The 26,705-nt window shown below is 34.5% G+C and overlaps 1 protein-coding gene and 1 long non-coding RNA gene across 10 annotated transcripts in view; one reads left to right on the top strand and one right to left on the bottom strand.

Annotated features, from left to right (window-relative positions):
* Nucleotides 1-24,467, bottom strand: part of LOC126951244 (uncharacterized) — a 34,131-nt gene extending 9,664 nt beyond the window's left edge. Inside the window, exons 1-2 of one of the 2 annotated variants that reach the window (XR_007724401.1) lie at nucleotides 23,698-24,467; nucleotides 2,716-2,861 (exon numbers count right to left, since the gene is read on the bottom strand). This is a non-coding gene — a long non-coding RNA (uncharacterized LOC126951244). Of the gene's footprint in view, nucleotides 1-2,715; nucleotides 2,862-18,739; nucleotides 19,514-23,697 lie in introns of those variants that run through there. The other variant, XR_007724400.1, reaches the window with a different exon arrangement.
* CD36 (CD36 molecule) overlaps nucleotides 1-26,705 on the top strand; it is a 77,356-nt gene that overhangs the window by 38,935 nt on the left and 11,716 nt on the right. For 6 of the 8 annotated variants that reach the window (XM_050785231.1, XM_050785234.1, XM_050785235.1 and 3 more), the window contains 6 exons: nucleotides 7,914-8,007; nucleotides 8,450-8,658; nucleotides 18,307-18,467; nucleotides 22,251-22,398; nucleotides 24,476-24,655; nucleotides 25,879-25,970. In XM_050785231.1, the coding sequence (XP_050641188.1) occupies nucleotides 8,539-8,658; nucleotides 18,307-18,467; nucleotides 22,251-22,398; nucleotides 24,476-24,655; nucleotides 25,879-25,970 (701 nt within the window). In that variant the 5' untranslated portion in view covers nucleotides 7,914-8,007; nucleotides 8,450-8,538. Of the gene's footprint in view, nucleotides 1-201; nucleotides 514-7,913; nucleotides 8,008-8,061; nucleotides 8,158-8,449; nucleotides 8,659-18,306; nucleotides 18,468-22,250; nucleotides 22,399-24,475; nucleotides 24,656-25,878; nucleotides 25,971-26,705 lie in introns of those variants that run through there. The other 2 variants (XM_050785230.1, XM_050785236.1) reach the window with 2 other exon arrangements.

Genomic DNA, 26,705 nt, shown 5'->3' on the forward strand with positions numbered 1-26,705 from the left:
AAGACAGGGAAGTGAGAATATGATTATTCTTCTCAATTTACTCTTTTCACCCCCGGTCTCAGTTCAGCCTCTGAGAATATGTTAGGGAAAGCTCAGCAAGTGAGTTCCCTTTGTTTTTCTGGCCTCTGTCTTAGTTGGATGGAAAATGGCCAAAAAAAAAGAAAAAAAAAAAAGTAATGCTGAATATCTCAGATATAGGTAATGGGTCTTCACCAGAACATAAAAATAGACCCTTATTAGCCATATCAGTAATGTGCTATGTGGGGATTTTTTTTTCTTTCAGTTCCTCTGGCAACAAACCACACACTGGGATCTAACATTGTAGAGTGCTTTTTTTTTGCTTTTTTTTTTTTTTTTTTGGGAGGGGGGTGTGGTTGCATATTTAAACTCTCACACATTTATGTAATGAGGACTGCAGTGTAGGACTTTTCTGCAGAATACCATTTGATCCTATTAAGAATTGTCCAAATGTTGGAGCATTTGATTGAAAAATCCATCTTAGCCATTTTAAAGGTAAGTTGTATGATTTTTCTTTAAATAAAAAAGATTAAGGGATTTTTCCCATCACTCAGATGATGGGAGATGACACTACTGTATAAATACTCCTAAGAAGTTATATAACAAGGACAGGAAAAAAGGTAGTAACTGTTTGCTTAGTCACTAGGCTTTATCTAAAAATCAGGTTTGCATTATTTTCAAGTTATCAATCTTCCTATATTTTATGCTTAAAAAGTACTAAAACCATACCCAATGGCATTTCACATCGTATGTATAAGTTGATATTTGAAGTGATTTACAATCCAATTTGGATTATTATAAAACTTTCATTTTATACTTAGGCTATTTATACATGATGTTTAAATGATGAAGATCATTATAATGCAGACCAATATAATGAGGTTAGATGTTATAAATGACTTACAGCTCTTATGTCAACATGTTCTCTAATATGCAATTGTTAACTACTTATCAGTTTACAGAGTCATTAACTTGTTTAATTTTCAATCTGAACTGCACAACTTTTGGTGTACCTGACTTGCTCTACATGATCAAATGCAATGTGTATTTTGGATATGTGCTTTTTAAGTGCTTTTCTGTAATGAACAAAGATATTGTCATTGCTACTGGGAATAGCAAAGTATATTACTTTTAAATAATCTGAAATTTAATTCAGTGTAGATTAGTAGAATAAAAATAAATCAAAATTAATGTTTATTTCAATTCAGGAAGCTTATTACAAATAGTACTGAATTATTAGATGATGATATCAAGTTGAAGTATAAATCAATTTGGAGGAATTAACTAAAAGCCTCAAATTAATTATATTAACTAAAATTATAAATAACTATAAATGGCATAAATTCTCTAGAGTACATCCCAGTTTCTGAAATCAAGTAGCATATTGAAACCTGTTTTGTAAAGATTTGCATGTACTTTTTAGTCTTTTTCTGTGTGGTTTTAAGTCAGTAATGTGTGTTGAAGCTAAGAAAACATTGCTTTAAATATTAGTTCACAAGGAAACCAAAATGAAATATTTAAAAATGTTTGTTATACAAAAAGTCCAGTGGTCCTTTGGAGTTTATAAGAAAATAAGAAATAAAGTAGAAATCTTTTAATTTACCAGGCTCATTAGTGAACCATAACAATAAACCAAACAGAGAACCATCAGATAATGGGTTAGCCTGGGAAGAATATTAATTACAATGGCAGGTACTTGCACAGAGTGTACTGAATTTGGAATTCACCTCAGAAGTTATAGTTGCCAACCTATTTTTCTCTTAGGGAATTTTTTTTAACCTTGTTTACTTCAACACATTTGAATCCTGCATGTGTATGTATTTCCTGTGTGTTTCCTGAAAAGGAAAGTTTAAGATAATTCTGTAACTATCAGATAGTTAATTCTGTAACTATCCTCAGATCTAATCAGGAGATGTTTTTGTTCACTGGCCCAAGATGTGGCTAAAACTTGCAAGTAACATTGTTCTAAACTATTGGCTGTCTTTCCATTTGCATATTTTAATTTCATACATATATGATCACATTTCATTATAATCTGTTTTGCAAATAATCATTTCTACTTTTGTAAAATATACACATTTATTAGATTTTTAAAACGCTTGGCCAATATTAAATGCCGTTTTACTATTATGGCTTGAAATGACACTTCATAGTAATATTTCAAAATTACAATAACATTTTCTATAATAGAAATATTTATACATTATTTTACTTCATTTCATTTAACACTTGCAGCCTCCTTTGATGTAAATAAACTCATTTTAGAGAAAACCGTATCACAGACAAACTTCAATACTAACACCCAGAACTGAATCTACATTTCTTGGCTTCAAGGCCCAACATTTTTGGCATTACAAACCTTATAGTGTCTGTTTATAGAGGAATTTGGGGTGTGGAAAAAAGACATTAGCATTCTTGTCTAAGGTTCAAAAATTAAGAATGGTTCTACATAATACTCTTTAAGTCAGTATGAACTTAAAAGAATTTCAAACCTGTAGTAATCCCTGGTTCATGAGTCTTTAAAAGATGGGACTTGTTCTAGAAGGATCCCAAGTATAATATATAAAGTCGAGTTTATTTATTACATTAATTTTTTAAGACTACCATCAAAACAAGTTTCAAATTGCAATATTTGAGAAGTATATAATTTTATATTACAGATGTCTATCAAGTTTTTTTTCTGTTATACATTTTTACCTTCATATATTCTGATAGGATGGAAATGGACATGAGATAACTTCAGTAAGATAAGGTATTGGAGATTTCCTAGTCCAGTTACTTGAAAATTATTTGTGGAGCCCATGGGTTCTTTGGAGATGACTCAGAGCCCGAGTGAAGTGTACCTGGAAAAGGGAAGAGGCACAGTTTCTGCTCCTTTCTTTTACCAAATAGCTCTTCTTTGAACTATCTTTGTATATTGGTATTGTGCATAAAATTTACCTTGAAAGGAGAATTCTATCTCTAAACACAATTTTATAAAGAGTGACCTAATGACCTTATGTTGATGAAACATAATTACAGTTAAGTGATTGTTTTATACCCATTTCTACTACCTTGAATTTGAATCTACATTTTTACTTATGTCTAGGGAACTGTGTCTTTATAAATATACATAGTCATGATAAGAATCTGAATAAAGTTTAATTTTAAAAACTAACTTCTATACTTACGTAAACTGTTGAATGAATTCCCCCAAGTCCTACAAAAACTAGATTTTATGGACAGACACTGTATTTTTTAGGTAAGGAACTCTCTGTATCAAGAGAATGGAAAACAGAAGAGTGTGGTCTGGTTTTCTATCCTAAGAAAAAGTGGGAGGAAGGCTTATAGATAGAAAAAAAGAAAATTTTAGCTATCTACTGATCAGTAAGAAAACGTCATTTAGGTCTGACAATTATCTATGGTATAAGTACCCTGGAAATGTAAAACTTTTCAGATTTCATAGTTTACATCCCAGCAGATGTTACTTCAGGGCCATGCCTTTTCTGGGTGGAGTTTCCCAGGGAACACAGCTTTATAAACACAAGGGATTAATTATAGATGCTCCGGAGACTTGCTCTAATATTCTGAACTATTTACTGAAGAGGTTTCTTATATCTCAGCCTAATGCGGGCTTTGCAAAATACAGAGACTTTACAAAAGTCTCTGTTTCTACTGGGTTCCCAATATAGTGGAAGGGTATTTTGCTTAAAAGTTCATTACAGAAACACTGTTGACCTGACAACCAAAAAAGAAAAAGAAATTACAAGTTATATTTTTCCTCCCTCTTTCAAAGATGACCTAATGGAATAGGCTCCACTCATGGATTCTACAAAAGGAATAGGATTTATAATCTATAAACTGGACAGAAGGCAACTGAGCTACCTATAGAATCAAGAAAGCCATGAAATTAGTTGCCTATTAAAACATGTCTTCTTATTTTCCCGTTCTTCTTTATACAAATCTCAATTAGTTTTCTGTATCTTGGCTTTCTAAATTTAAGTACTTTAAGCAGGAAGTAAATTATTACAGATACAGTATCAATATCTTCTCTGTTTCTTATAAAGAACAAGTAACAATTAGTAAAGAATAAAATTTAATCTACAATTAGCAAATGAAATTAATTACCTATTTTAATATATAAGGAGTTTTGTTATTAAGAAAACTGAGTAAGCATGACCCAAATTTTTTATGCTCTAGACGGCTAAATTTGGTGGAATGGTGGAGACAAACTACATTCTTTCTCTGAAGATAAATATAGGTGGAAAAGCTGTTGACTGCCATGTGCTATTTAACCTGAGCTTTTCTCTTTTGTATTTGGTACACATCTTACGTAGTATGTTTGGTCCTCCTTTGCCTCAGGTGAATAAAACTAATTATAATTTTGTCATACGCAACTTAAGGATAGAGTATGATTATAATAACAATACTTCATTACTCATGGTATCAAGGCACTGAGTGATAAATGAACCCAACTAGTGTCACGTATTTTGCCTATTCTTAGGAACAGGGTAGAAACTTAATAAGAGGGAATCAATCAGTTCAAAATTTGAACAAATAGACAAGTTCAGTTTGTCTAGCTCTTTTTTCAAAATAGCACATGGATTTGAAGTTCTGTTAGGTTAATACTTGTAATTTTGCTTATATCATCCTGACCAATGTTAAATTAAGAACTGTGTAACCATAGAATTCAACAGAATAAATTACTAGGTACTTCTGTTTTCTAATGTATGTGACGACAGCAGTGGGATGTGTACACTATCTCACTTCAGTTTTAAGTTCACAGCAGACATAGGCAGTACCCAGGCCTGTCCATTGCTCAACATATCTAGGCTCAGAGTCCATAGAAGTTATAATAATTACTTTTCAGGTCTAGAGAGGGAGCCATTGGAGAGCATGCACTACTCCCTGGGTTCTTCGGTGGTTACTGTTGGAACTCTTTACCCCTTGCAGAAACTCTTCTCTGTAGTGCATGGAGCTACTTGAATAAAGAAGAATGATTTGGGAAAGGCCAGATAGATTTACAACTAGGTTGTGGCATAGAATCTGGAGAAGGGCAAATATATGCATATATACCTATTCTAACTGCTATATATTTATAATTTTAAATCATTTTGTATCACATTTGTCAGAGTTGCAAATGATATTAATATTGAATGAGTAATTTTTAGTGAAGTTTATGTGGAACATAAAATAACTTTCCCAGAGAGATAACTTAATCCTTGAGTTATATGTGTTTTAAATAGATTTTCATACTATATTAACAAAACTGGAATATGACACTGGGGGTTTCCTGCTGCATTTTTTATATGGGCTCATAAAGCTGTGGGTTTCTACAAAGGTTTTCCTAGAGCTTCCTAGCAGTGAGGATAAAGAGTGTTAGGCAGGAACAGGGAGACAAAGTTAGGAAACAGAGTCTCTGGGTTCCAACCACTGTTGTGGAATCACAGTCATTTTACCTAATAGACTTCCACATAAGAATTGAAGAACCAGTTCAGCTGCTTAAATTAAAAATGGCTGATCTCATTTTACACATGAGGAAATTGAGGTGTAGAGAGATTACGTGGTTTGCCCACTTTCATTTAGCAAGACAGTGACAAATCAGTCTTTGGCTTAATCTTGTCCCCTAATCTCAATTGAACCAGCTGGGATTCCTGTATTTTAATTGTTTCCTTAAGTATAACTTGCGGAAAATAGTTGGGGATGGTCTATGAAATGGGCATTCAATAAAACATTATGTACCTAATAAGCTACTCTAAATCTTATTATCAGTTCACAACATACAGAACACCAGCATGACATTCTCTAGTTAGCAATAACTATGGTTGCTTAAAAGATGGTTTCAAGAAAAGTTTCAAGTGCTTTACAATTATACGTTGCAAAGGATATTCTATTTGACAATATCCAGTCCTCATTACCAGCATTAAATTACTCGTTCCATTGCATTAGGACAGCCACGGACAAAGCCGTATGAGGTAGCATGGTATATGATTTCCAAGGGCAGGGAAAGCTATTGTTACCAGTCCACCCCTGCACAATTAATAAAAAGCCAGCCCTACTTGCTCAGTGAGACATAAAATTCCACAGGAAAAACAAATCAAACAAATCACTTGTTTAGATTTATGTGTGTTCCCTTTACATTAGAGAAAAATGACACTAAAGAACTAGTCAGTCTTCTTAATCACCAAAACCTTGATGTAAATGAAGTTTATTGCATCCTATGGTTTATACTGAAAAGTACCCTATGTAAGGGAGTAGGCAAAGGGGAATCCCAAAGGTGAAGGGAACATATGTAAATAATAAAATTGGCAAGAAAAAAAATTTTTAACATTTATTCCTACGTTTTTGGGGAAAATATCATTTTTGTATTCTTTTCTCAGCTCTACAAGTCATATTTCTGAAAAACCATATGATTATTAAAGTGGAAATAAATACTAATACAATCATAAGAGTGGTACCTCTGTTGCAAGAGAGTGTGGAGGGAAAACCTGAAATTATAACAAACCACAATTTTTAATACAATTACAACATTAACAATATTCTATGTGCCCTTTTTTGACTGTAGCCTTCATTCTGTTGGCACATATGTTTTCTTTGGCCATGAGCATTTCAAAGTAGAGAATAATTGTTTATAGACTATAAAGCGCATTCTGACTATAAATGACAGGCCAACTCCATTATTGACAAAATGCCATTACAACAACAACAACAAAAAAGTTCAAATAAATGAGTTTTCAAATACTAGTTAGAATTAACTCTTATTATTACAATAGGATCCACTCATTTCACAAATTGTATTCTTTCTTCCAATCTTTATTATTTTATTTTATTTTATTTTATTTTATTTTATTTTATTTTATTTTTTGAGACGGAGTTTTGCTCTTGTTGCCCAAGCTGGAGTGTGATGGTGTGAAACTCTTCACCATAACCTCTGCCTCCTGGGTTCAAGCAATTCTCCTGCCTCAGCCTCCCAAGTAGCTGGGATTATAAGTGTGTGCCACCACGCCCGGCTAATTTTGTATTTTTAGTAGAGATGAGATTTCTCTGTTTTGGTCGGGCTGGTCTTGAACTCCCAACCTCAGATAATCTGCCCTCTTCAGCCTCCCAAAGTGCTGGGATGACAGGCGTAAGCCACCACGCCCGGCTCTTGCAATCTTTATATAATCACATACTATGGCTGGGCACGATGGCTCATGCCTGTCATCCCAGCACTTTGGGAGGCTGAGGTGGGTGGATCACGAGGTCAGGAGTTTGAGACCAGCCTGACCAACACGATGAAACCCCATCTCTACTAAAAATACAAAAATTAGCTGGGTGTCGTGGTGCACACCTGTAACCCCACCTACTCAGGAGACTGAGTCAGGAGAATCACTTGAACCTGGGAGGCAGAGGTTGCAGTGAGCCAAGATCACACCACTGCACTCCAGCCTGGGTGACAGAGACTCCATCTCAAAAAATAATAATCACACATTTTATAAAGATACCAAACAATAGATTGACAAACATATGCTAACACAAACTACCTGATTTTAACAGAATTAGCATCAACTGCAAATGACAAAATAAACTATATTGTAGTTGAATATTTAGGGGAAAATTATTTGAGATTAGTAAGAAAGCAATGCCATAGTTGAAACAAGGAATCCTCTACATTTTATATTTTCTTCAAATTCTTTACACCTGTAGGCTATTCAAAGTCATTAATAATAAAACTGAAAATAAGATATACTTATTTAAAATAATTCCATGTTTTAAACAGTTTTTAGGACAAACAATTCAGGCCTGAACTCAGTATTCATGAACATTAGACTTTCTTTCAACAGTTATTTTAAGTATGGTGATATTAGAGAGTGCCCCAGTATAAAATTTCTGGGAATTTTTTTTTGTATTTACCCATGCTTTTCTCATTTTCACAGATAGCTTTCAAATGATTAGAAGAATTGATTATTTCTGCAACTCATCAGTTCATTTCCTGTAAAATTCATGTCTTGCTGTTGATTTGTGAATAAGGTATAGTAAATAAAACATCTGTTACCATACTTGCTTATCATTTAATGGAAAACACATCAGTCAACCCACATTCGGTTTGCAGGAGAACTCAAGATAAGGTGTGGAAGGCTGTGTTGGATGTGAGGATGCAACAAAGTTGCTGAGATGAGGGTGAGAGTTCTCCTTAGATAAGGTTTCAATGTGTTAATCATGTGTAGAAAGAAAGTTAAAAAGGAGGAATTTGAAGAAATTCAGATATGACATTATTAGTTCTGTCACTGGTAAGCATTAGAAGCAAGAAAAGGGAGGTGGACTGAGTAAGTCACTTTGGTGAAACAAAAAGAAAAGCATTTGTTTATTTACAACTGGCAAAATGATCTGTTTTAGTGGGTGTTTTCTTTGTACTTTGATCTTTTTGTACTGATATTAAAGCTTCTGTTTTATTATCTCTTTCTAATGATAGAACCAGACCTTGTAGAAACCACCTTAATCGTATCCAGGAGTTTGCAAGAAACAGGTGCTTAACACTAATTCACCTCCTGAACAAGAAAAATGGGCTGTGACCGCAACTGTGGACTCATCACTGGGGCTGTCATTGGTGCCGTCCTGGCTGTGTTTGGAGGTATTCTAATGCCAGTTGGAGACATGCTTATCCAGAAGACAATTAAAAAGGTACAAGTAGTCCAAAGAATATGCCTTGTCATTTTGATTCATTCTGTCTTCTCTTTTTTTGCTTATATTTACCTGCTTTATATTTCCTGGTAACTGCTAATTTGTATCTTTGACATGAAGGTATTTATGAACCACTGCAACTCTATATGATGTGACTGTATGTGAAATGTTGTAAGTATAATGTATATTTAACACGACTCCATTGCTATCTTAAATATAAATACCAAATTCTATTAAAAGCTGTCTATAGGTATGCATGTTAGAAATAATTGTTTTAAGTTGTGTCCAAAGAGCATGTTGGCATGCTTTTGAATGGGAAATAAGTGAGTATATTCTGTAAAAGCACATTTATAAAAGAAGTTGTACTTTAGTTAATATTGACAAAAGTAAAACCGTGTGTGTGTGTGTGTGTGTGTGTGTGTGTGTGTGTGTGTGATGTGTTTAATACTGAAACAAATCCTTATTGTTAGGTAAACTTGTTGTTTGGTAATACACTGTTTAGTAATCCACTATTTTTATATATGTGTAATCTCATTATCTCATAAATATTTTCTATTTATGAAGCTTCATATTTGAATCTTAGAAAAAGGCTTTCAGAAATATGCAGAACATATATTAGTATATAACAAATTGACTATAGTGTGAAAAAACAGAATGATTGAATAGATGGGCTTTGCACAACAATCTAGAATTAATCTCCCCCCAGCCCCCACAGCTTATTTGAATTAGCTACACACTCATTCATCAGAAATGCTGATTGATAGAGGGAAGACGAGAATAGAGGGAAGCAGATCTGCTGAAGTTCTAAATGAGGGATGGCAAATTCAGATGGCTTCAGGAGTTTGGATACAGGGGTTAAACAAAATGTAAGGTGCCAAGAACAAGATAAAATGAAGAACAGGAACTGCTGTGAACTAGACTGTGTGTTTCCTGCCAGAAGACATAAATGTTCATTTTATTAAACATAATACTGGCCAAATAAAACATGAGTTCTGCCTTCAACTCTCTACCTGGTTAGGATGGCAATGACCTAGACAAAGGGTTAGTAAGCATAGTGCACAATGGAGAACAGCAGGAATTGAATTTTTATTAATTTTTTATTGCTATATTGTTACCATTTTTAATATTTTTGATCCACAATTGGTTGAATCTGCAGACCCGGAACCCATGAATACAGAGGGCTGATTGTATTTATTGCTAACATATTGCAGAACTTCAGCCTCATGCATTTAACTGAAAAAAACATGTAAACTGATAGTATCCCCTGCCTTGGAAGTCTTAGTTTTCTTGATAGTATTTTGATACAGGCCAATGGAAACAGACAGGTAATAGTGAGGTATGGGGCTTATCTAATAGTGAGATGGAGTGGCTGTTGATCTGACATCCTTCCTACTCTATAAACCGTGTTCTCACCCAGATCTGATGCAGAGAAAGCACAAGATCAGTGTCTGTGTTAACACACAGACTATAACATCATTTGGAAAAGTTTTCCAAAATAAAAAATCACAATAATCTTCCAATGCATAGCAATTTAGACTTTTTTTTTTTTTTTTTTTTTTGCTGACACAAAATTATTGGTCAATAACTGAGTATCGATCATTTAATTTTTTCTTTGTCATGCAACAAAACTGGTACATGTAGATTCTTCTGGATAGCATGTGAGGGGCTAGCATTTATTGTAATTCTTTAATATTTATCTTTATGCTCATAATAGTTAACCATGAGAAAGTAAGTTTTCTGACATCAAAATGTGCTTTTATATAATGACTAAGAGAATAAAATCATCTCAGCTATTGTAAGCTAAAACCACGGGAAGGTATATTATAATAAAAAGTACTGAGACCTATGAGACTCTAGAATTGAATTGGAAAAGTAAATGCTGTAATACTTTGAAAGAGAAATCTCTCAGAGTATTCAAGACAGTTTAGGAAAAAGGTAGTACTTGGTTCAGATTTTAAAGAAGTGTAGAATTTTGAAAGTCCCAAATAACTGCAGTAACCATGTCAAAGGACTGATTGATAGTATGAAAAATCCTGTGAAAATGCTATCAAATGCAGTGAAGATGGAAGAAAGAAGGTAGAGAATGTGCCCGGAATACTGTATTAACAGGAGAAAAGATTAGAAGTTAACATGGGGTTAGAGTTAGGAAGCAAGCTTAGAACATCAGGCAGAAAAATACTTAATTGATGATATGATACACAATAGTTGTCGGTATGTTTTTCAGCAAGTGTAAGACGTAATAAAACCTGCATTTAGAGATTAGATGGCTAACATTTAATTCTTACTAATAGTTTCCTATATTCTAGTTCACTTAATCTTCAAAAATATCTCTGAGAAGTTGCTGTTATTTCACCCATTTTACAGGCACAAGTCCTTAAATCAACTTGCCAGCTCACCTAGCCAATAGGGAAAGAAGTCATTCTCCAAACATAAGCAATCTGTAGGAAGAGCCTAGATGAAAAACCTAGCCTTGAACACTACTCTACAGCAGAAAGGTTGCAAAGTGAGGATACCAGAGATAGGAAAACAAACAAATAAAAAACTGTAGGATATGGCCACTTTCAAGGAAAATACGAGATTCCCTTTTAGAAAGATATTTGCATAATCTGCACATTACATAACAAAAGGTACACTGGTCTGGTGTGGTTGAGTATATTAAAAAAGCTGATAGATAATAGGATGAAATGGAAGCTTGGAGAGAGATTCAATTAGAGAGAGGAGTAAAAGCATCAAACTCAAGATGTCCAGTGAGTTATTGATAGAAGGTATGTATATACCTTACAAAGTAAAACAGGTTTTATAAGTGATGTGTTATGAACGTCAGTCTGTGTTTCAAAGTTCAGAGTTCAAATAGATTTGATCATTGCTATAGAGATTACAAATAAATCTAAACAGTAGATTCAGAGTTTTAATGGAGAGAGGAAAAAAGCAGAATAATTATTATAGAATTTGTACATAATTCAGAGGCAGGAAGACAAAAGTAGAAAAGGAAGAGAATGATCTTATATGAAGAAACAGAAACAAAGAGTGCAATCCTAGAAGTTAACAGGAGGCCAGAACTCAAGGAAAGAAAGGATCAAATGTTCTCAGGCAGATGAAAATTAAGAAAATAATGATTTGAGAACATGGTCACCAATAATTTTGAAAGTATACTTTGAGTAGTGTGATAAAGAAGGGGGAATTAAATCAATGGAGTGCTTTTCCTTCTTGTTTTTGAAATAAGAATTATCTGTGCAATCTTTTACAAGGAAAACGGGAGATTCAGGCTTCCCAGTGTAGATTCAAACTCAAGGAGGTGTGGTACAACAGAGATTTATAAAAACTGTCAAATGACAGAGCACATTGTAAGCCCCCTACATGTCCATAGACTAAGACTCATCATCAAAATCCTTATATTGGTCAAGGTGTATGGTACATTTAAGGCTAAGCTTCATTGTGCTCTCAGATTCCTACACAACCATGTTGACCTTGTCAATTTTAGTTGTATGAAGTAGGTGGAATTTTGTTTAAATAGACTGTTTCTTTTTTCTTCAGTTTACAGATTATTTTTAAAATGATACTGGCATACGTATATCTTTGGCATACAGTAGGAGTCAAATATTTGAATTTTGTGTAAACCTAGAGAGCCAAGTGTCTTACTGCTGCCTCAGAAATACTTACGGTAATGCTATTTCACAAACATATGAGTTTTGGTACTGGTGACTTCGTATTTGTGTACCATTAAAACTCATTTAATATTACTTTGTTTAACTGACTAATAGAAAATTAAGAAAGCTATTGTATACAAGTGATTTTTGCAAAAAGAATTAAACTGTTTAATTGAGAATGATGAGAAAATCATTTCATATTAAGTGTAGAGTTGGAGTGCTCTAATACCTTCCAATTCTGAAAGATGGCATTATCATTTGAAATAGTCTAAAACAGTTCAGAAACCTCATTTATATTTTATTTTTGCTCTTTATTTTCAAGGGATGTCTCTGGTATCTTCATGCTTTTTATGGATTATAGCTGCAATCTTTCTTACCAGTATTTTTGACCATGATTCTTAACAGAGTAGTGTGCAGCCAGCAAGTTTATGCAGTCTTTCAAAGAAAACTGAAAGTCAATAGCAAGAGCTGCCATGAATGTACAAACTACCAAAGCACTGTGGACAAGGGCCAAAATTCTGCCACCATTTACAAAAGATAATTTATCACTTGACATTATTAATGTCAGTTGATAAAATGTTTAGTGAATATTGTATAACATAACACAGGTATGCTAAGCAGATTAATGCAGGAACAGAAAACCAAATACCACATGTTCTCATTTATAAGTAGGAGCTAAATATTGAATACACATAAAGAAGGGAACAATAGACACCTGGGGCTAATTGAGGGTGGGAGGGGGGAGGATCAAAAAACTACCTATCAGGTACTATGCTTATTACCTGCGTGAGGAAATAATCCATACACTAAACCTCCCACAACACACAATTTACCTATATAACAAACTTGCACATGTACCTCTGAACCTAAAATAAAAGTTGGAAGAAAAAAACTACAATTTAAATAAATTTTAATTTCCCTATGAAACTAACCATAGAACACCAAAAAGGAATTATGGGTTTCTTTGTTCCTATTAGAGAACTAGTATTAAATATCATCATTCAATTAATGATACCATTATTTCCTACTCCCATTCTTGAAAACAGTGATCCTTCTGTAGCTTGTAAGAAATGCCTTCAGAGAAAATAAATTTAATGAATCATTAAAATGGCTATACTTGACTGGGCACAGTGGCTCATGCCTGTAATCCTAGTTTGGGAGGCCAAGATGGGCAGATCACTTGAGCTTAGGAGTTTGACACCAGCCTGGGCAACATGGCAAAACCCCATCTCTACGAAAAATACAAAAAAAAAAAAAAAATAGCTGGGCATGGTGGCACATGCCTGTAGTCCTAGCTTTTGTGGAGCTAAGGTGGGAAGATCCCTTGAGCCCAGGAGGTTGAGGCTGCAGTGAGTTACGATCACGTGTCTGCACTCCAGCCTGGATGACAAAGTGAGACCCTGTCTCCCCCACAAAAAATTTGTTTGAATAGTCCATATTTTAATCATGTAATTTGTTTACATTAACTTTATAATGTATGCTTCTGGTGTTTCCAGATATAAAATAATTTGTACTTTTTCATAGTATTTAAAAGCTCAGAAAGAAATGACTGAAATATTAAAGATGGTAACATTTGTTTTATATTTAATAAGTAAGAACAAATCAAAATATTTAAATTAAAATAGCAGTATAAAAAGGAATTAAACACTACATATATTTGCATATAGCTGTAATAACAAAGTCACTTAAAGACAACGTTTCAAGAAATAGCAGACAAGCATATATATTTCTTCCACTAGTCCAATTTAATATCAACATAGTTTACTTTTCATGCTAGACACAAAATCTTCCATTTTAGGTACTTACATGAATTCTTGGAGGCTAATTTCTGGGTTTCAGAAACATAGTAAAGCTTACTACTCCAATACATTTCACCAAATTTTATTCTGGGTTTTAGTTGATGATGATGGTCTGAAACTAAAGCCATTTTCAGATTCTCTGCACAACTGTCACTAAAATTCTAATTCATTCTCTTCTCAACTTACACACACTTGCATAATGCAAAAACATGAGACTTTCTTTAAACATGGGGAAATGATTCTCTTTAGGCCCAATTACAAGCAAATGGTAGCAGTTAGTGGGAAGGGTGGAAGCTATTTTTAGTATGCTTCTGGTTTTTAAGGAAGTTTTTACTTTACTAGAAAGATAAGTATTATGATTAAATAACAGAAAAATAATTGTCACAGGATATTACATAAGTTATTGGCACATGACTGGCTTAAACAGTAAATGCTACGAACCAAGCAATTAAAGCAATATGAGAAGTAAATGGTATTAGAGTTCTTCTTCTAAAGGATGGATAGAATTTGTAAAATACTAATAGCTGACATTTATTGAATGTCTGGTTTGTACTAACACTGTTCTAAGTATTCACATTTATTGATCCCCATAACAATCTATGAGGATACATAAGCCACATGAAAATGACAAAATTCAACCTTTTTTGATTTTCAAAAATACTAATTTTGTATGGTTCAATCTAACATTGCTGTTATAATTTCACAGATAAGGAAAGTGAGGTACAAAGAAATTAAATAACCTGCTCAAACTTAAATGATTGTTATTATTAAGTGATCAAATTCATAGCATCTAATTTCATTGTTGGCCACTTCAGTCTATGCTTTAGGGAAGAAGCCACTATACTTTGTTAGGGTGGGGATAGGGTAAAAATTCTAACTCATAGATTAAAATCTGCTAAACACACATCTGTCTCTTGATAGTACCTCGTAAAGTCCTTAAAAAGTGAAACAAAATGTTTTCTACATTTGTACTCTACTCCATGCATAGCAAGACATGAAAGTTGTCAGTCATGTAGATGATTATTGTAGTTGCATGAAAACAGTATTCAAGTGAGTGTATGACTACATATAGGATATCATGGTCCCAGCAAACATCTGTTTTCAAATTAATGAAGCAGAATAGAAGTTTCAAAGTCAATGCTTTCAACTCAGCTATAGACCATGCTATGTGAGAGTCACCAGGCTGAAATCCTGTTGTTATTGGGGCTGGGTAGTCTGCATACCTAGAGTCAGGGACAAATATACACGTACACATTAGCCAAGTGATAAAATCTTATACTGCTTTTTCTGTGTGCATACTTATCAGCTTTGTACTTCAAATTTAGTAAAATATTTGCAAAATCAGCTAGATAGTCCAAATCCAATTTAAAATCAAGTTCTTTTAAATTCACAGAGGACATAACATCTTTTGTTTCTTGTGACATATTTAGTCTTGGTATTCAAGGAGTGACTACAATTTAATACATATAGTGGTGGTAGTATCAGAAGCATTGTATTCCTACTTTGACTACTTCAATATTTTTCTCTGTGTCTCTAAACAAATCATGATGCTATGGAAACTATACAAAATTGAAGTGAAAGGACCTGATTTTTCTATTATCTGCTAGTAAATTTATCACATAACATTGAGTCAGACATCTCTTTTCTCTAGAACCCATTTTCCACCTCTAAAAAAATGGATGGGGTTAGATGGTCCCGATTCTAACAGTTGATAATCCAATACACTCATTTCAACCCTGTGTTTCACCTTTGCCTTATTTGTTGCAAGAGATATTTTTTAAGGGAAAAGTGATTTGTGGCCTTTAGAAAAATGGTCTCATACACATACAATGTCTTTTGGTGTTTAGATGGACACTCATTGTAGAGTTAGGAAGGCATTCAGTCCTGTCAAGTACATTCTGTCACAGACTCTCTTCAATTCTATAAGAATTGACTGAGTTTCTTTCATTAAGAGATATTAGGTCGGTGCAAAAGTAATTGTGAATTTTGTCATTAAAGTCCCAAAAACCGTAATTGTGTACAAACCTAATATGTACCTTGAGAGGCACTTGATGAATAACAGGTATTGGTTTTGAGCATTAAGATTCTAAAAGTGTGAGGATAATAATGTGTGTGTTTGTGTGTTCTCCCTTCTTAAGTCTCTTGAAATGGAGAAATCAACCATTTTCAGCTTCTATTTAGCTTTGAGCTTCAACATCCTCATCAAACATATTTACATTTAGAAGAATATCCATAATACTTTAAGCAATTTTGTCTTACTGTTAGACTTAGTGTGGAAATAAGTCTTTTTGGGAGCAAATAAAAAGTTTTTCAAGGACAATTTGTTGTAAAAAGTAATAAAGATTCCATCACTCTAGCAGGTCCAGTGTACCCCGTATAAGTGGATTACAGCAGCATTGGATTTTGTAATTCCATTTTAACTTGGTGCCCAGTTCTTCTCTAAGGAATTCCCTTATTCCCTGCATTAAGCAATAAGTAAAATATCCTGAAGATATGAAGCTTAATTTGAGTTCTACCAACTAAGTGCAGAGGGTGACAGAAACAAAACAAAAAAAAAGACAGTCATAGCATGGTGTAAAGGAGGACTAGTCTAAGGGTCAGGGATGAGGATTTTTGTCATGAATTCACTACTGTTTGCCTAGGCTGTCCTTGGGCCAGTCGTCTGGTTTCTCAGAGCTTCAGTGTGCTCTACTGGAAAATGTGATCATGTTCAATGTCCTTTCCTAATCTGTCATTCTGTGAAGTGGTGCTTCCAGGTGAAGGAAACAAATAGGTCAGAATGTTCCTGTGGTCATGGTTCTCTTTAGGCTCATTTTCCACGAAATAGTTGCATTCCTCTTCCTCTAGCACACTCAGGTTAAGCTGGAGTTCTTTAACCTGGGCATTCTTCCCAATACTTCATTGGAAATACCGCCTGCTTCAAAATCACCTTTGTTTGCACTATCTACTACAGTGTAATAGACTTCTGGCTCAGAGAGTGAAAGCTGTGGAAGAAAACTAGAAGAATATTTATGTTAACTCCCTTATTTTACGGATAATGAAAGTGACCCTAGGGAGGGTTGATGACTCTCCACCCAGTCCCAAAGCTCCTAAAGCAAGGAATCGAGTTCCTAATATAGGATTTTTAATTCTCTTATTGGTGTATTTTCCACTTGTCTATTTTTAGCAAAAGGAGTATCAGTGATTTTTAGTGGATTTCACAAAGGAGTAATAGGACAGCTTTCTTGTCCTGTTTTTTTCTTTAAAAACTACAACCCAATGATGGTGAGTGAGGCTGTTGTAATTTTTAGAAACATATGCTAATGGGTTGTTGCAAATATAGTGAAAGTTAGGGGCTGTATGCAGTGGTTCACACCTGCTGTAATTCCAGCCTTTTGGGAGGCCAGGTCAGGGGGATTGCTTCAGCTCAGGAGTTCAAGATCAGCCTGACCAATATGGTGAAACCCTGTTTCTACTAAAACTACAAAAACTAGCTGGGCATGGTGACTAGGTGAGAGGATCACTTGAGCCTGGGAGGCCGAGGTTGCAATGAGCCAAGATTATACCACTGTACTCCAGCCTGGGTGACAGAGCAATATCTTGTCTCAAAAAAAAAAAAAAAAAAAAAAAGGGTTGGGGAAGCCAGATTGAGCAGCATTTTGAAGACGTGATGTCAAATTTGTGTTCTTCATGTAGATATTTTTATTTTCTTAATGTAGTAAGTGTTAAGTGCCATCCCCTGGAGTGTCTAACTCTTGAAGGAAAAGAAAAAGCTTCCTATACCACTAGATTTTTCACTCAGTTTTTGTGTTTGGTTTCATCAATCCAGCTTAGGGGCAGAGAAGAAGTTCATGTTCAACTCAGTAGAACTTTTTTGAACTTCGGTAAAATTTGCTTAATAAATCATGTTGACTGTTGCAATATTTTCAAACGGTCACTCTAAAGCTGCCAAAGGGTCACTTTAAAATTTGCCTTAAAATCAATAGTCATGTCTTCACTATTACACACTGATTCTCTTTGTAAAAGGCTAAAAAGACTGCTGTGATAATAATTTGTTGAACACATTTCTGTTGCAAGTGTATGGCAAGGTTGCAAAAGTTCTCATGAATGAGGCACTTGAGCTTGGTCCTTTTATTCTGGCTGACTCAAGACTACAAACAATCGCCCAGAAGTGCCTGTACTTACTACAAAGACATAACCCAAACTTATTTTCTTTTTCATAGGAAGTTGTCCTTGAAGAAGGTACAATTGCTTTTAAAAATTGGGTTAAAACAGGCACAGAAATTTACAGACAGTTTTGGATCTTTGATGTGCAAAATCCACAGGAAGTGATGATGAACAGCAGCAACATTCAAGTTAAGCAAAGAGGTCCTTATACGTACAGGTGAGTGAGTCCCCACAAATACGAGGTACTCTTACCTTGAACATATATTTCTGAGAAGTCTTCTACTTGAAAAATGTCATTGTATTGAAATGTACTTATTATTTTCTTGCCAAAAATATTCTTTAGAATAGTTTTCCTATCTGTGTAGCATCCTAATCTAAGAATTTAATGATTTTAAGGTATTTATTTTCAAAAAACTGGAAGATATATACATTATCCAAATATTTATTAGACAGTATATAGAAAAGTTAAACATTTTATTATAAACTTACCAGTATCAAATAACTTCCCTATGTTTATGAAGTTAGTGTTTTGTTATTGTGCATATATTCTCAACAACTCTGAAATATTCCTGCTGAGAAAAAAAAAATCAGTTTTCACATCTTGAAATTTAAAGCATATCTTAACAGTGGTTCTCAAAGTATAGCTGGGCCACAGCAATGTGCTGGGCCAGCTGCATCAGCTGCATCAGCATCAACAGGGAATTGGGAAACAGGCAAATCCCTACACCTCATCCCAAAACAAATGAATGAAAGAGTTGAGGCCCACTAAAGAGTTTTACAAACCCTGGGTGATTTGAATACACAATTTTTGAGAACCACAGTGCTCAATTCATTTTTCCTAGCTGCGGTACCTACTCAGGATTTATATTCAAATTAACTTCCAGGTCATATAGATGTTTACATTGATCTATTTTAGTTTCACTCTTATATTTTCTCTAGTGTTGAGACTGAATATTTTTATCTTTCCTCTGCCTTCCCTAATAGTTTAATACACTTTTGAACAGAATCTTAGAGTATTAGAACTAGAGGAAATGATCAGCCAGAATCTGTCATTTTGTGAATTAAAAATGCCTGATCTAGTGGATGTGAGGTCACTTGTCTGTGTTCACACAGATGTAGGTACTAGTAACTCCCAGATTTTTATATACATTTTCTCCTATTTCAATTATAGCCTCTATCTTTTTCACAAAAAAGGGGAAAAAAGGGGGAGATTAAGGTGCTAAAAACATCACCTTAACCAAGGATTAGGAATATATTTATGGTATCCATATGGAAACATAGTTATGTTCTGCTATAGAATTCATTACCTAAATGTGTATTTTCCCTCACGGATAATCACAACTAGTTATACATCATGATTAGTTCTTATCATAAAATTTTGTATTTCCAGTGATTTCTTATAATTTATAGTTTTAGTATCTTTATCTGTTTTGGTTATCAGATGATTGTATAATTTTCCTTCCTCTCTAAAGCATTACTATGCTTCCACATTGAAAACTCACACTCAAAATAAAATGAAATAACAGGCATGTTGTGAGGGTGGTGCCTACTACCATAGCACATGACATGGAAGCCACAGAGGGCCTCGGTGCATGTCCTGTCTTAGCAGTTTTACCCGAATCTCCTCCTTTTTTTTTTTTTTTTTTTTTTTGTAGACAGGGTGTCGCCATGTTGCCCATGCTGGCCTCAAACTCCTGGGCTCCAGCAATCCACATGCCTTGGCCTTGCAAAGTGTTGGGATTACAGGTGTGACCCACCATGCCCGACCATATTTTTCACTTTTAAATATATTATTTGGGATATGAGAAAACATGTTATTGAAATAGTTCTCCTCTGGTAGTTGGTAACTAATCTATATTTTTTTCTTAGAGCTTTTAACCTGTCTCTCTAAGGGACAAAAAGGGAATGTGTTAGGTATATTTGATTTGCTTAGAGAGGCAATGGAGCAAAGACTGGAGAAGAACAGTTGCATTTACAGCTAAATTTTAGAATCCATAAATAGCTCTTTCTATGACAATTTTAAAGGGATTCTTGATTAATTATAGGTCATCTTGTCTCATGATGTCACCAAAATAGTCTTTTATTGTTCGCCTGAGTGCCTTAAATAATGGAAAAACAACCAGTACCTTTTAGAAAAAAGTTAACACTTTGATAGTGTTTGTGTTGAGCTAAACATGCTTTTTCATAATTAATTATACCCTAAATCCATCTGACATTGGAAGTATGTGAGAATGTCCTTCCTCAAACAGAACCACAGGCTTTATTTGGCCAATGGCTGCTAAAGTAAGATATGACCTGAATCAAACCACGAAATTGCTCGGGTTTAGATCTTATGCGTGTTTCTACCTACACCAACTCTACGAAGATGCTGTAATTCCTTCAGACTATCCTTAGATCCATAATTCATTTTTTAAGTTACTTTGCTTTGAAAAGAACATAAAGTAATCTTGAGAAAAGTCTAAATTCCTTCCCTTGACCTTATACACAAACACATTCCAAAACTTCCATACAATCTAAGTTTTAAACAAAAAATTCAGTAATTATGTTCCCTTTTTAAAACAACATTCTAAAGACAGGGCTGTTTAAGGATTTTTCTTTTAGTGACTGCCATCTACTGGTATAATGTTGTCAGTACCCGTGACAATCACGTTGCTATTGTTTTAATATATGTGCATATTTCTGAAAATTAAAGTACTTTGATTTGAAATATTAGTAATATGCACACTAATTTAAAATACAATTGTCCTGAGTGCTGTTTCAGATTTTTATATTCTTTGTCTGCAGTACTTCAAGAATAATAAAGTTTTAATAAAATTATATTGAAAATATATTTCTAGCCAACTTTGAATCCTCTTTTTAAAGAATCGGAGACATTTATTTAGTAAATATATTTACTGAGAACTCATTATATACCAGGTATGATGCTTAGAGCTACAAAACACTCATAAACTCCTACTCTGTAGGAATTTACATTTTTATCATAATGAAATAAAAAGGGTTTTTAAAAAATTCAGTCCAACTGTTTAAGTCTTTACCTTGGCTATTTACTCACTTCACAGACATTCAAATATGACAGTGCAATTATGATGTATATCTTATTTCTTCTCAGTGAATATCTTCCACTTGTGAAATGTATTTTTCCTGTAATAATCACCCTTCACTACATTCCTAAAATGTAGTTGGTACTTTGCAGCCTAGATATGTTAGAGTCAGGAGATTAGAACTAACAGAAGTATTCAATATACTTGAGGGGTTGGGGAGGTTGTTCTATAACCCTTAAAAATGGAAATGATATTCTCTTATCTCTAATTCTCATTAAAGTACTGAAAAAGGGAAAAAGCAGTGCTGGATAGGTTACATATTTTGATCATTCTTTCTAATATAAGAAAATGTGCTCTAAATATTCCCCAGCTGAAGTCCTTGTACTTTCTCCTCCTTACCCTCAGGATAAAGTCTGACATTTGAGTATTATATGCAACTGTTTTATGTTTGAGATCTTTCTTATTTCAGCTGCTTTATTTCCACTACTCTCCTCACCTCTTACTCTGTAATCCAACCACACTCAAATATCTGCATTTCCCAAAATATATTATGTTCGTTCTTATGCATGCTACCATCTGCCCTACTTTACCTAACTAAACTTCTATTTGTTACATAGACCACTTATGTAGACTTGTACTAAAAAGTGTCTTAACCCTCACCCCTACCCTGACCATTCTAAATCTGGATCTGTATCTGTTTTGTGTTTTCCCATGGAGTCTCCATTATAGCAATATTCCTTCTCCCTCACTATTTTAATTTCCAGTTTACCAGTTTAAGACCCCTTCTGATTAGTTTGCTAGAGACCCTGGCTGATTTCTCATTTTAACACCATTGCTTCCATAATATCTGGCATATTCTATATGTTCAAAAATCATTTGTTGAATGAATGAATGACATTTGAGATTTAACGTTCACATATGACAAATGTTTTGAATTTTGCTTACTTCTGTTTCTTTAGAGTTCGTTTTCTAGCCAAGGAAAATATAACCCAGGACCCTAAGGACAACACAGTCTCTTTCCTACAGCCCAATGGTGCCATCTTTGAACCTTCACTCTCAGTTGGAACAGAAGCTGACAACTTCACAGTTCTCAATCTGGCTGTGGCAGTGAGTAGACAAACAACAAAGTTACCTATTTTAAAACACTCTAGAACTCACTGTAATTAATCCTATCATTCGAATTATTAGGTTTTACTTATTTTTCCATTTTTGTCATAAATGTATTCCCATATCATTATTTTGAAAGGAGGCATGGTCATTTGGAAAGTGAAAAAATCGTAAGAATCAACTGCATTAGAAGACATTATTTTTTGTTGAAACATTCTCTATACTTAATTTCTTTTTTTTTTTTTTTTTTTGAGACGGAGTCTCGCTCTGTCGCCCAGGCTGGAGTGCAGTGGCCGGATCTTAGCTCACTGCAAGCTCCGCCTCCCGGGTTTACACCATTCTCCTGCCTCAGCCTCCCGAGTCGCTGGGACTACAGGCACCCGCCACCTCGCCCGGCTAGTTTTTTGTATTTTTGTAGAGACAGGGTTTCACCGTGTTAGCCAGGATGGTCTCCATCTCCTGACCTCGTGATCCGCCCGTCTCAGCCTCCCAAAGTGCTGGGATTACAGGTTTGAGCCACCGCGCCCCGCCTAATTTCAATTTTATAATAGATTACAGGAAGATGCTTAGGAAACAAGTACAACATTTGTTTCAGTATGTCTTTAAATGATAGACTTTTAAGTATGTGAGCAATTGTATAATAAAAGGTTTCCAAACTCTGCCTGTGAGAAATCAGGCAAATTTTACCATAAGCAATAAACCATTTCAAGCTTTCCAGACAGTCTCCATAGCTGTACCAGCCTGGCAATAACCTTTAACCAAACAAAGCCAAAACAAACAAACAAAAGCACTTTGCAATTTGTTGCTGCAAAATGGGGAGAGAAAAGAGTATATAAACTTGATTGGAATCACAACTGTCAATATAATTTAAGGGAAAATAAAGTCGATAAGGTTGACGGTGTCTATTGTTTGGAAAGTCGAATTCTGCTGTTTGCTTGGAGCTCTAGACACCACACCACTGAACAAACATAAAACTCCGCCGAGTCTCGCTATCCGCCAACAGAGGGTGCCGTCCAAACTCACGGCAAATAAACGGCATTTGGTGCTCACCATCCGCAACACGAGGGCGTTTACGTGGATGAAGTACAATTTTTCAGTAAGCTCAGCAAAAACCCTTAAGGGGCAAAAATGAACTCTGCATTTTAAGAAAAATAGAAAATGAAAACACAAAATCCTAAAAAGTATATGAAGGCTCTGCATCAGCACACTGGCATCAAACCGCACATCCACAGCACATCCTAATTCTATGGAAAACAATCCTTGCTTACCGGAGGTGCATGTCAAAGTTCAATAGCTTACCAATATCTTCTTGAGAGTAGGCCAAAAGGAAACAGAAAACCCACATTAAAAAAAGAAGCTTCTTTGCCTAAACATTTTCCTGAAGCTGAAATTGAAATGGAGAGGACGTCAGTTGTCCTCGTCATAGTCTTCTTCGTCCTCCCCAACCTGGGACACCGGGGTCTTTACCCTGGAGATGCTGTACGGAGACCTGTTGGAGCTTGTGGTCAGCATTTCACCCGCACCATTGGTCAGGTCACTGGCAGAGAGCCTCGTGCCATTAGACGTGGAACCTGCCATTGTGATGAACATGCCTGCAACAATTGCCTGCACCATTTCTGTCACATATGGCTCCAGAGCCTTTCGGACCAGACCTCTGGCTTTTTGTTTGTTTGTTTGTTTGTTTAAGTTCTGGGATACATGTGCTGAACATGCAGGTTTGTTACATAGGTATACGTGTGCCATGGTGGTTTGCTGCACCTATCAACCCGTCATCTAGGTTTTAAGCCTCGTATACATTAATGCATTAGGTATTTGAGAAGACCAGTTTAAGTGTATCATTAAATAAATAGATCTTAACTTGGAATATCTTCTTCTTGTGGCTGGCACTGAGGCAAAGAAATGTAATCATCTAGGAATCAGAAAAATTATACTTTGAGTTTTGGTAGGATTTGGCAGTAATTTTAAAGATAAGCTTCAAAAAGTCTTGTATTAAGCTCAGTATTAGTATTTAATCCATTTATTTGTTAAAATCTAATATTGTATTCCTGTCTTAAACAGTGACTTTTTTTTCTTGTAGGCTGCATCCCATATCTATCCAAATCCATTTGTTCAAGTGGTACTCAATTCGCTTATTAACAAGTCAAAATCTTCTATGTTCCAAGTCAGAACTTTGAGAGAACTGTTATGGGGCTATACGGATCCATTTTTGAGTTTGGTTCCATACCCTGTTTCTACTAGAGTTGGTATGTTTTATCCTGTAAGTACCAAATATGAATGGCAATATTATTACATTTTAATTGAATTAATTCAATGGCATTGGCAAGGCATAATTTTATAATTTAGCTCATTAGTCTTATTGCTGATCTGGAGATATATATCCGAACTTTTTAAAAAGTCCCCTTCCCATTGTAGCTTCAGCTTTCCTAGTCGGGAAATTCATCTGAATTTAACAATTAAATTTAAACCTGAAGATCAGATTTAATCAGGTTTCTACTCATTTATAAATATACAATTTGTTTTAAATTAGCTGGTAAGCTAGTCTGTAAATCTTTGAGTGCTGTTTTTGGCTTTTATTTCCCTTTTCACATAATCAAGTTTAATACCATATTTTTATTTGTTTTAAATATACTCCTCACTCCTCCTTTTCTAGACCTCTTACACATTTAATTTTTACTTAAAAGTTAGCCTAATGTTCACATCTCAATACTGATAAGCTAATAGACTTCATTTTAATGGGGTCTGTAAATAAGAATTTTTAGTAGTCCACAATGTCATGAGATGGCAGCTTGAAGATTAAGGAAAATGTGAACTTGGTGGTATACTTCATTACAGCTTAATGTTTTGAATTACAAATAGGATAAGCTAACTATTGAATTGGAAGTTTGACTATGACTTCATTTGGCACTATATGTGAATATTATGTTCTCTAGTTCATTGTTTTACTTTTAGATGCTGTTAGGATGACAAGGTTATATATCAATTAGATAAGAATGTAGAAAGCCATAACGAATCAAATTCGTTCTCATTTTAACTCAATACTCATAGCTCTTTCTTTGGCTAATGCTTTAAATTGTGGATGCCTAATTTTTATCATTTTAGTAACCACTTATTAATGGTCATAACATTTAGAATACCCCTATAAATCATTGTTCTTATAGGTTTGTTCAATGTCCCTCACCTCAACATAGTAAGAATAGTGATCAAAATGCCCTCATTGGCTTAATGATGACAAAGAGTGCTAGAGTTCACATCTTGTCAGCTTCTGATATGTAGCTTCTTTGTCTCAGCATCTAGCACTTATTTCTAGGCACCTTTCACAATTTTTTTAAGGCCAATATTTTAAAAAAAATGTATTGCAGATGTATTTCAAGTTATATGAGTAACCAGTGATTGAGAAATGTGAAAGTAAGTTATATATTGTATAACTTTGAAAAAATGATTTGTTCTAGAAGCAAATTTTTCCCATACATATATTTTCAGTACAACAATACTGCGGATGGAGTTTATAAAGTTTTCAATGGAAAAGACAGCATAAGTAAAGTTGCCATAATCGACACCTATAAAGGTAAAAGGTAGGTATTCGGGTAAAATGTGCATGTGTGTTACTAGGGTACTCTTAAACAGGAATGGTATTCATTTAACGTCTCATAAGACACAGACACCAAACTATAGAACAGACCTGGTTATAATTCAGCTCTGGAAACTCCTGTTCTGCTAGGTATTAACCCTTTAGTTGTGGCAACTGGTGCGTTCACACCAGTGCATAGCTGCTGACTATCAGCTCCACTTTAGGGTTTGGTTCACCTTTCTGCATAGGTTATGTTACATAAATCCCCAAAGGGACTATTTTTTCATCTCTGCTACATATCCAGCATTATAATACAATTATTCTTACAATTAGATACCATAAATGAAAAGATTAAAAAAAAAACTGATTGTCTAGTAGATGGAAACTTTTTTTTTTACTTTTTAAATCGAGCAGATCAAATTCTATATTCCAGTGCCATGACCTAAATGTGTCTATAAAGATGGAAGCATGGAAGCTTAATGAATCCAGGCAAGTGCTTTCATGACCTTCCCCCTGCAAACAGTCTTTATCAATGCAAAAATGGAATGAATATTTCAAGTGCAGTTCTACAATGTACATACAAAATGTAAAAATGAAGACTATGCCACTTTTAAAGTGGTAAAATAAAAAATCAGCTTCCTAAGCCATTATTTCCTTATTTTTCCCTAGTTTTGGCCTATTCATCTAAAGAATTTATAATTTATCATAAATGTAAACTAGGAAGAACCCTAATATCAGG

This window comes from Macaca thibetana, chromosome 3 (genome assembly GCF_024542745.1).
Source record: "Macaca thibetana thibetana isolate TM-01 chromosome 3, ASM2454274v1, whole genome shotgun sequence".
Classification (NCBI taxonomy): domain Eukaryota; kingdom Metazoa; phylum Chordata; class Mammalia; order Primates; family Cercopithecidae; genus Macaca; species Macaca thibetana.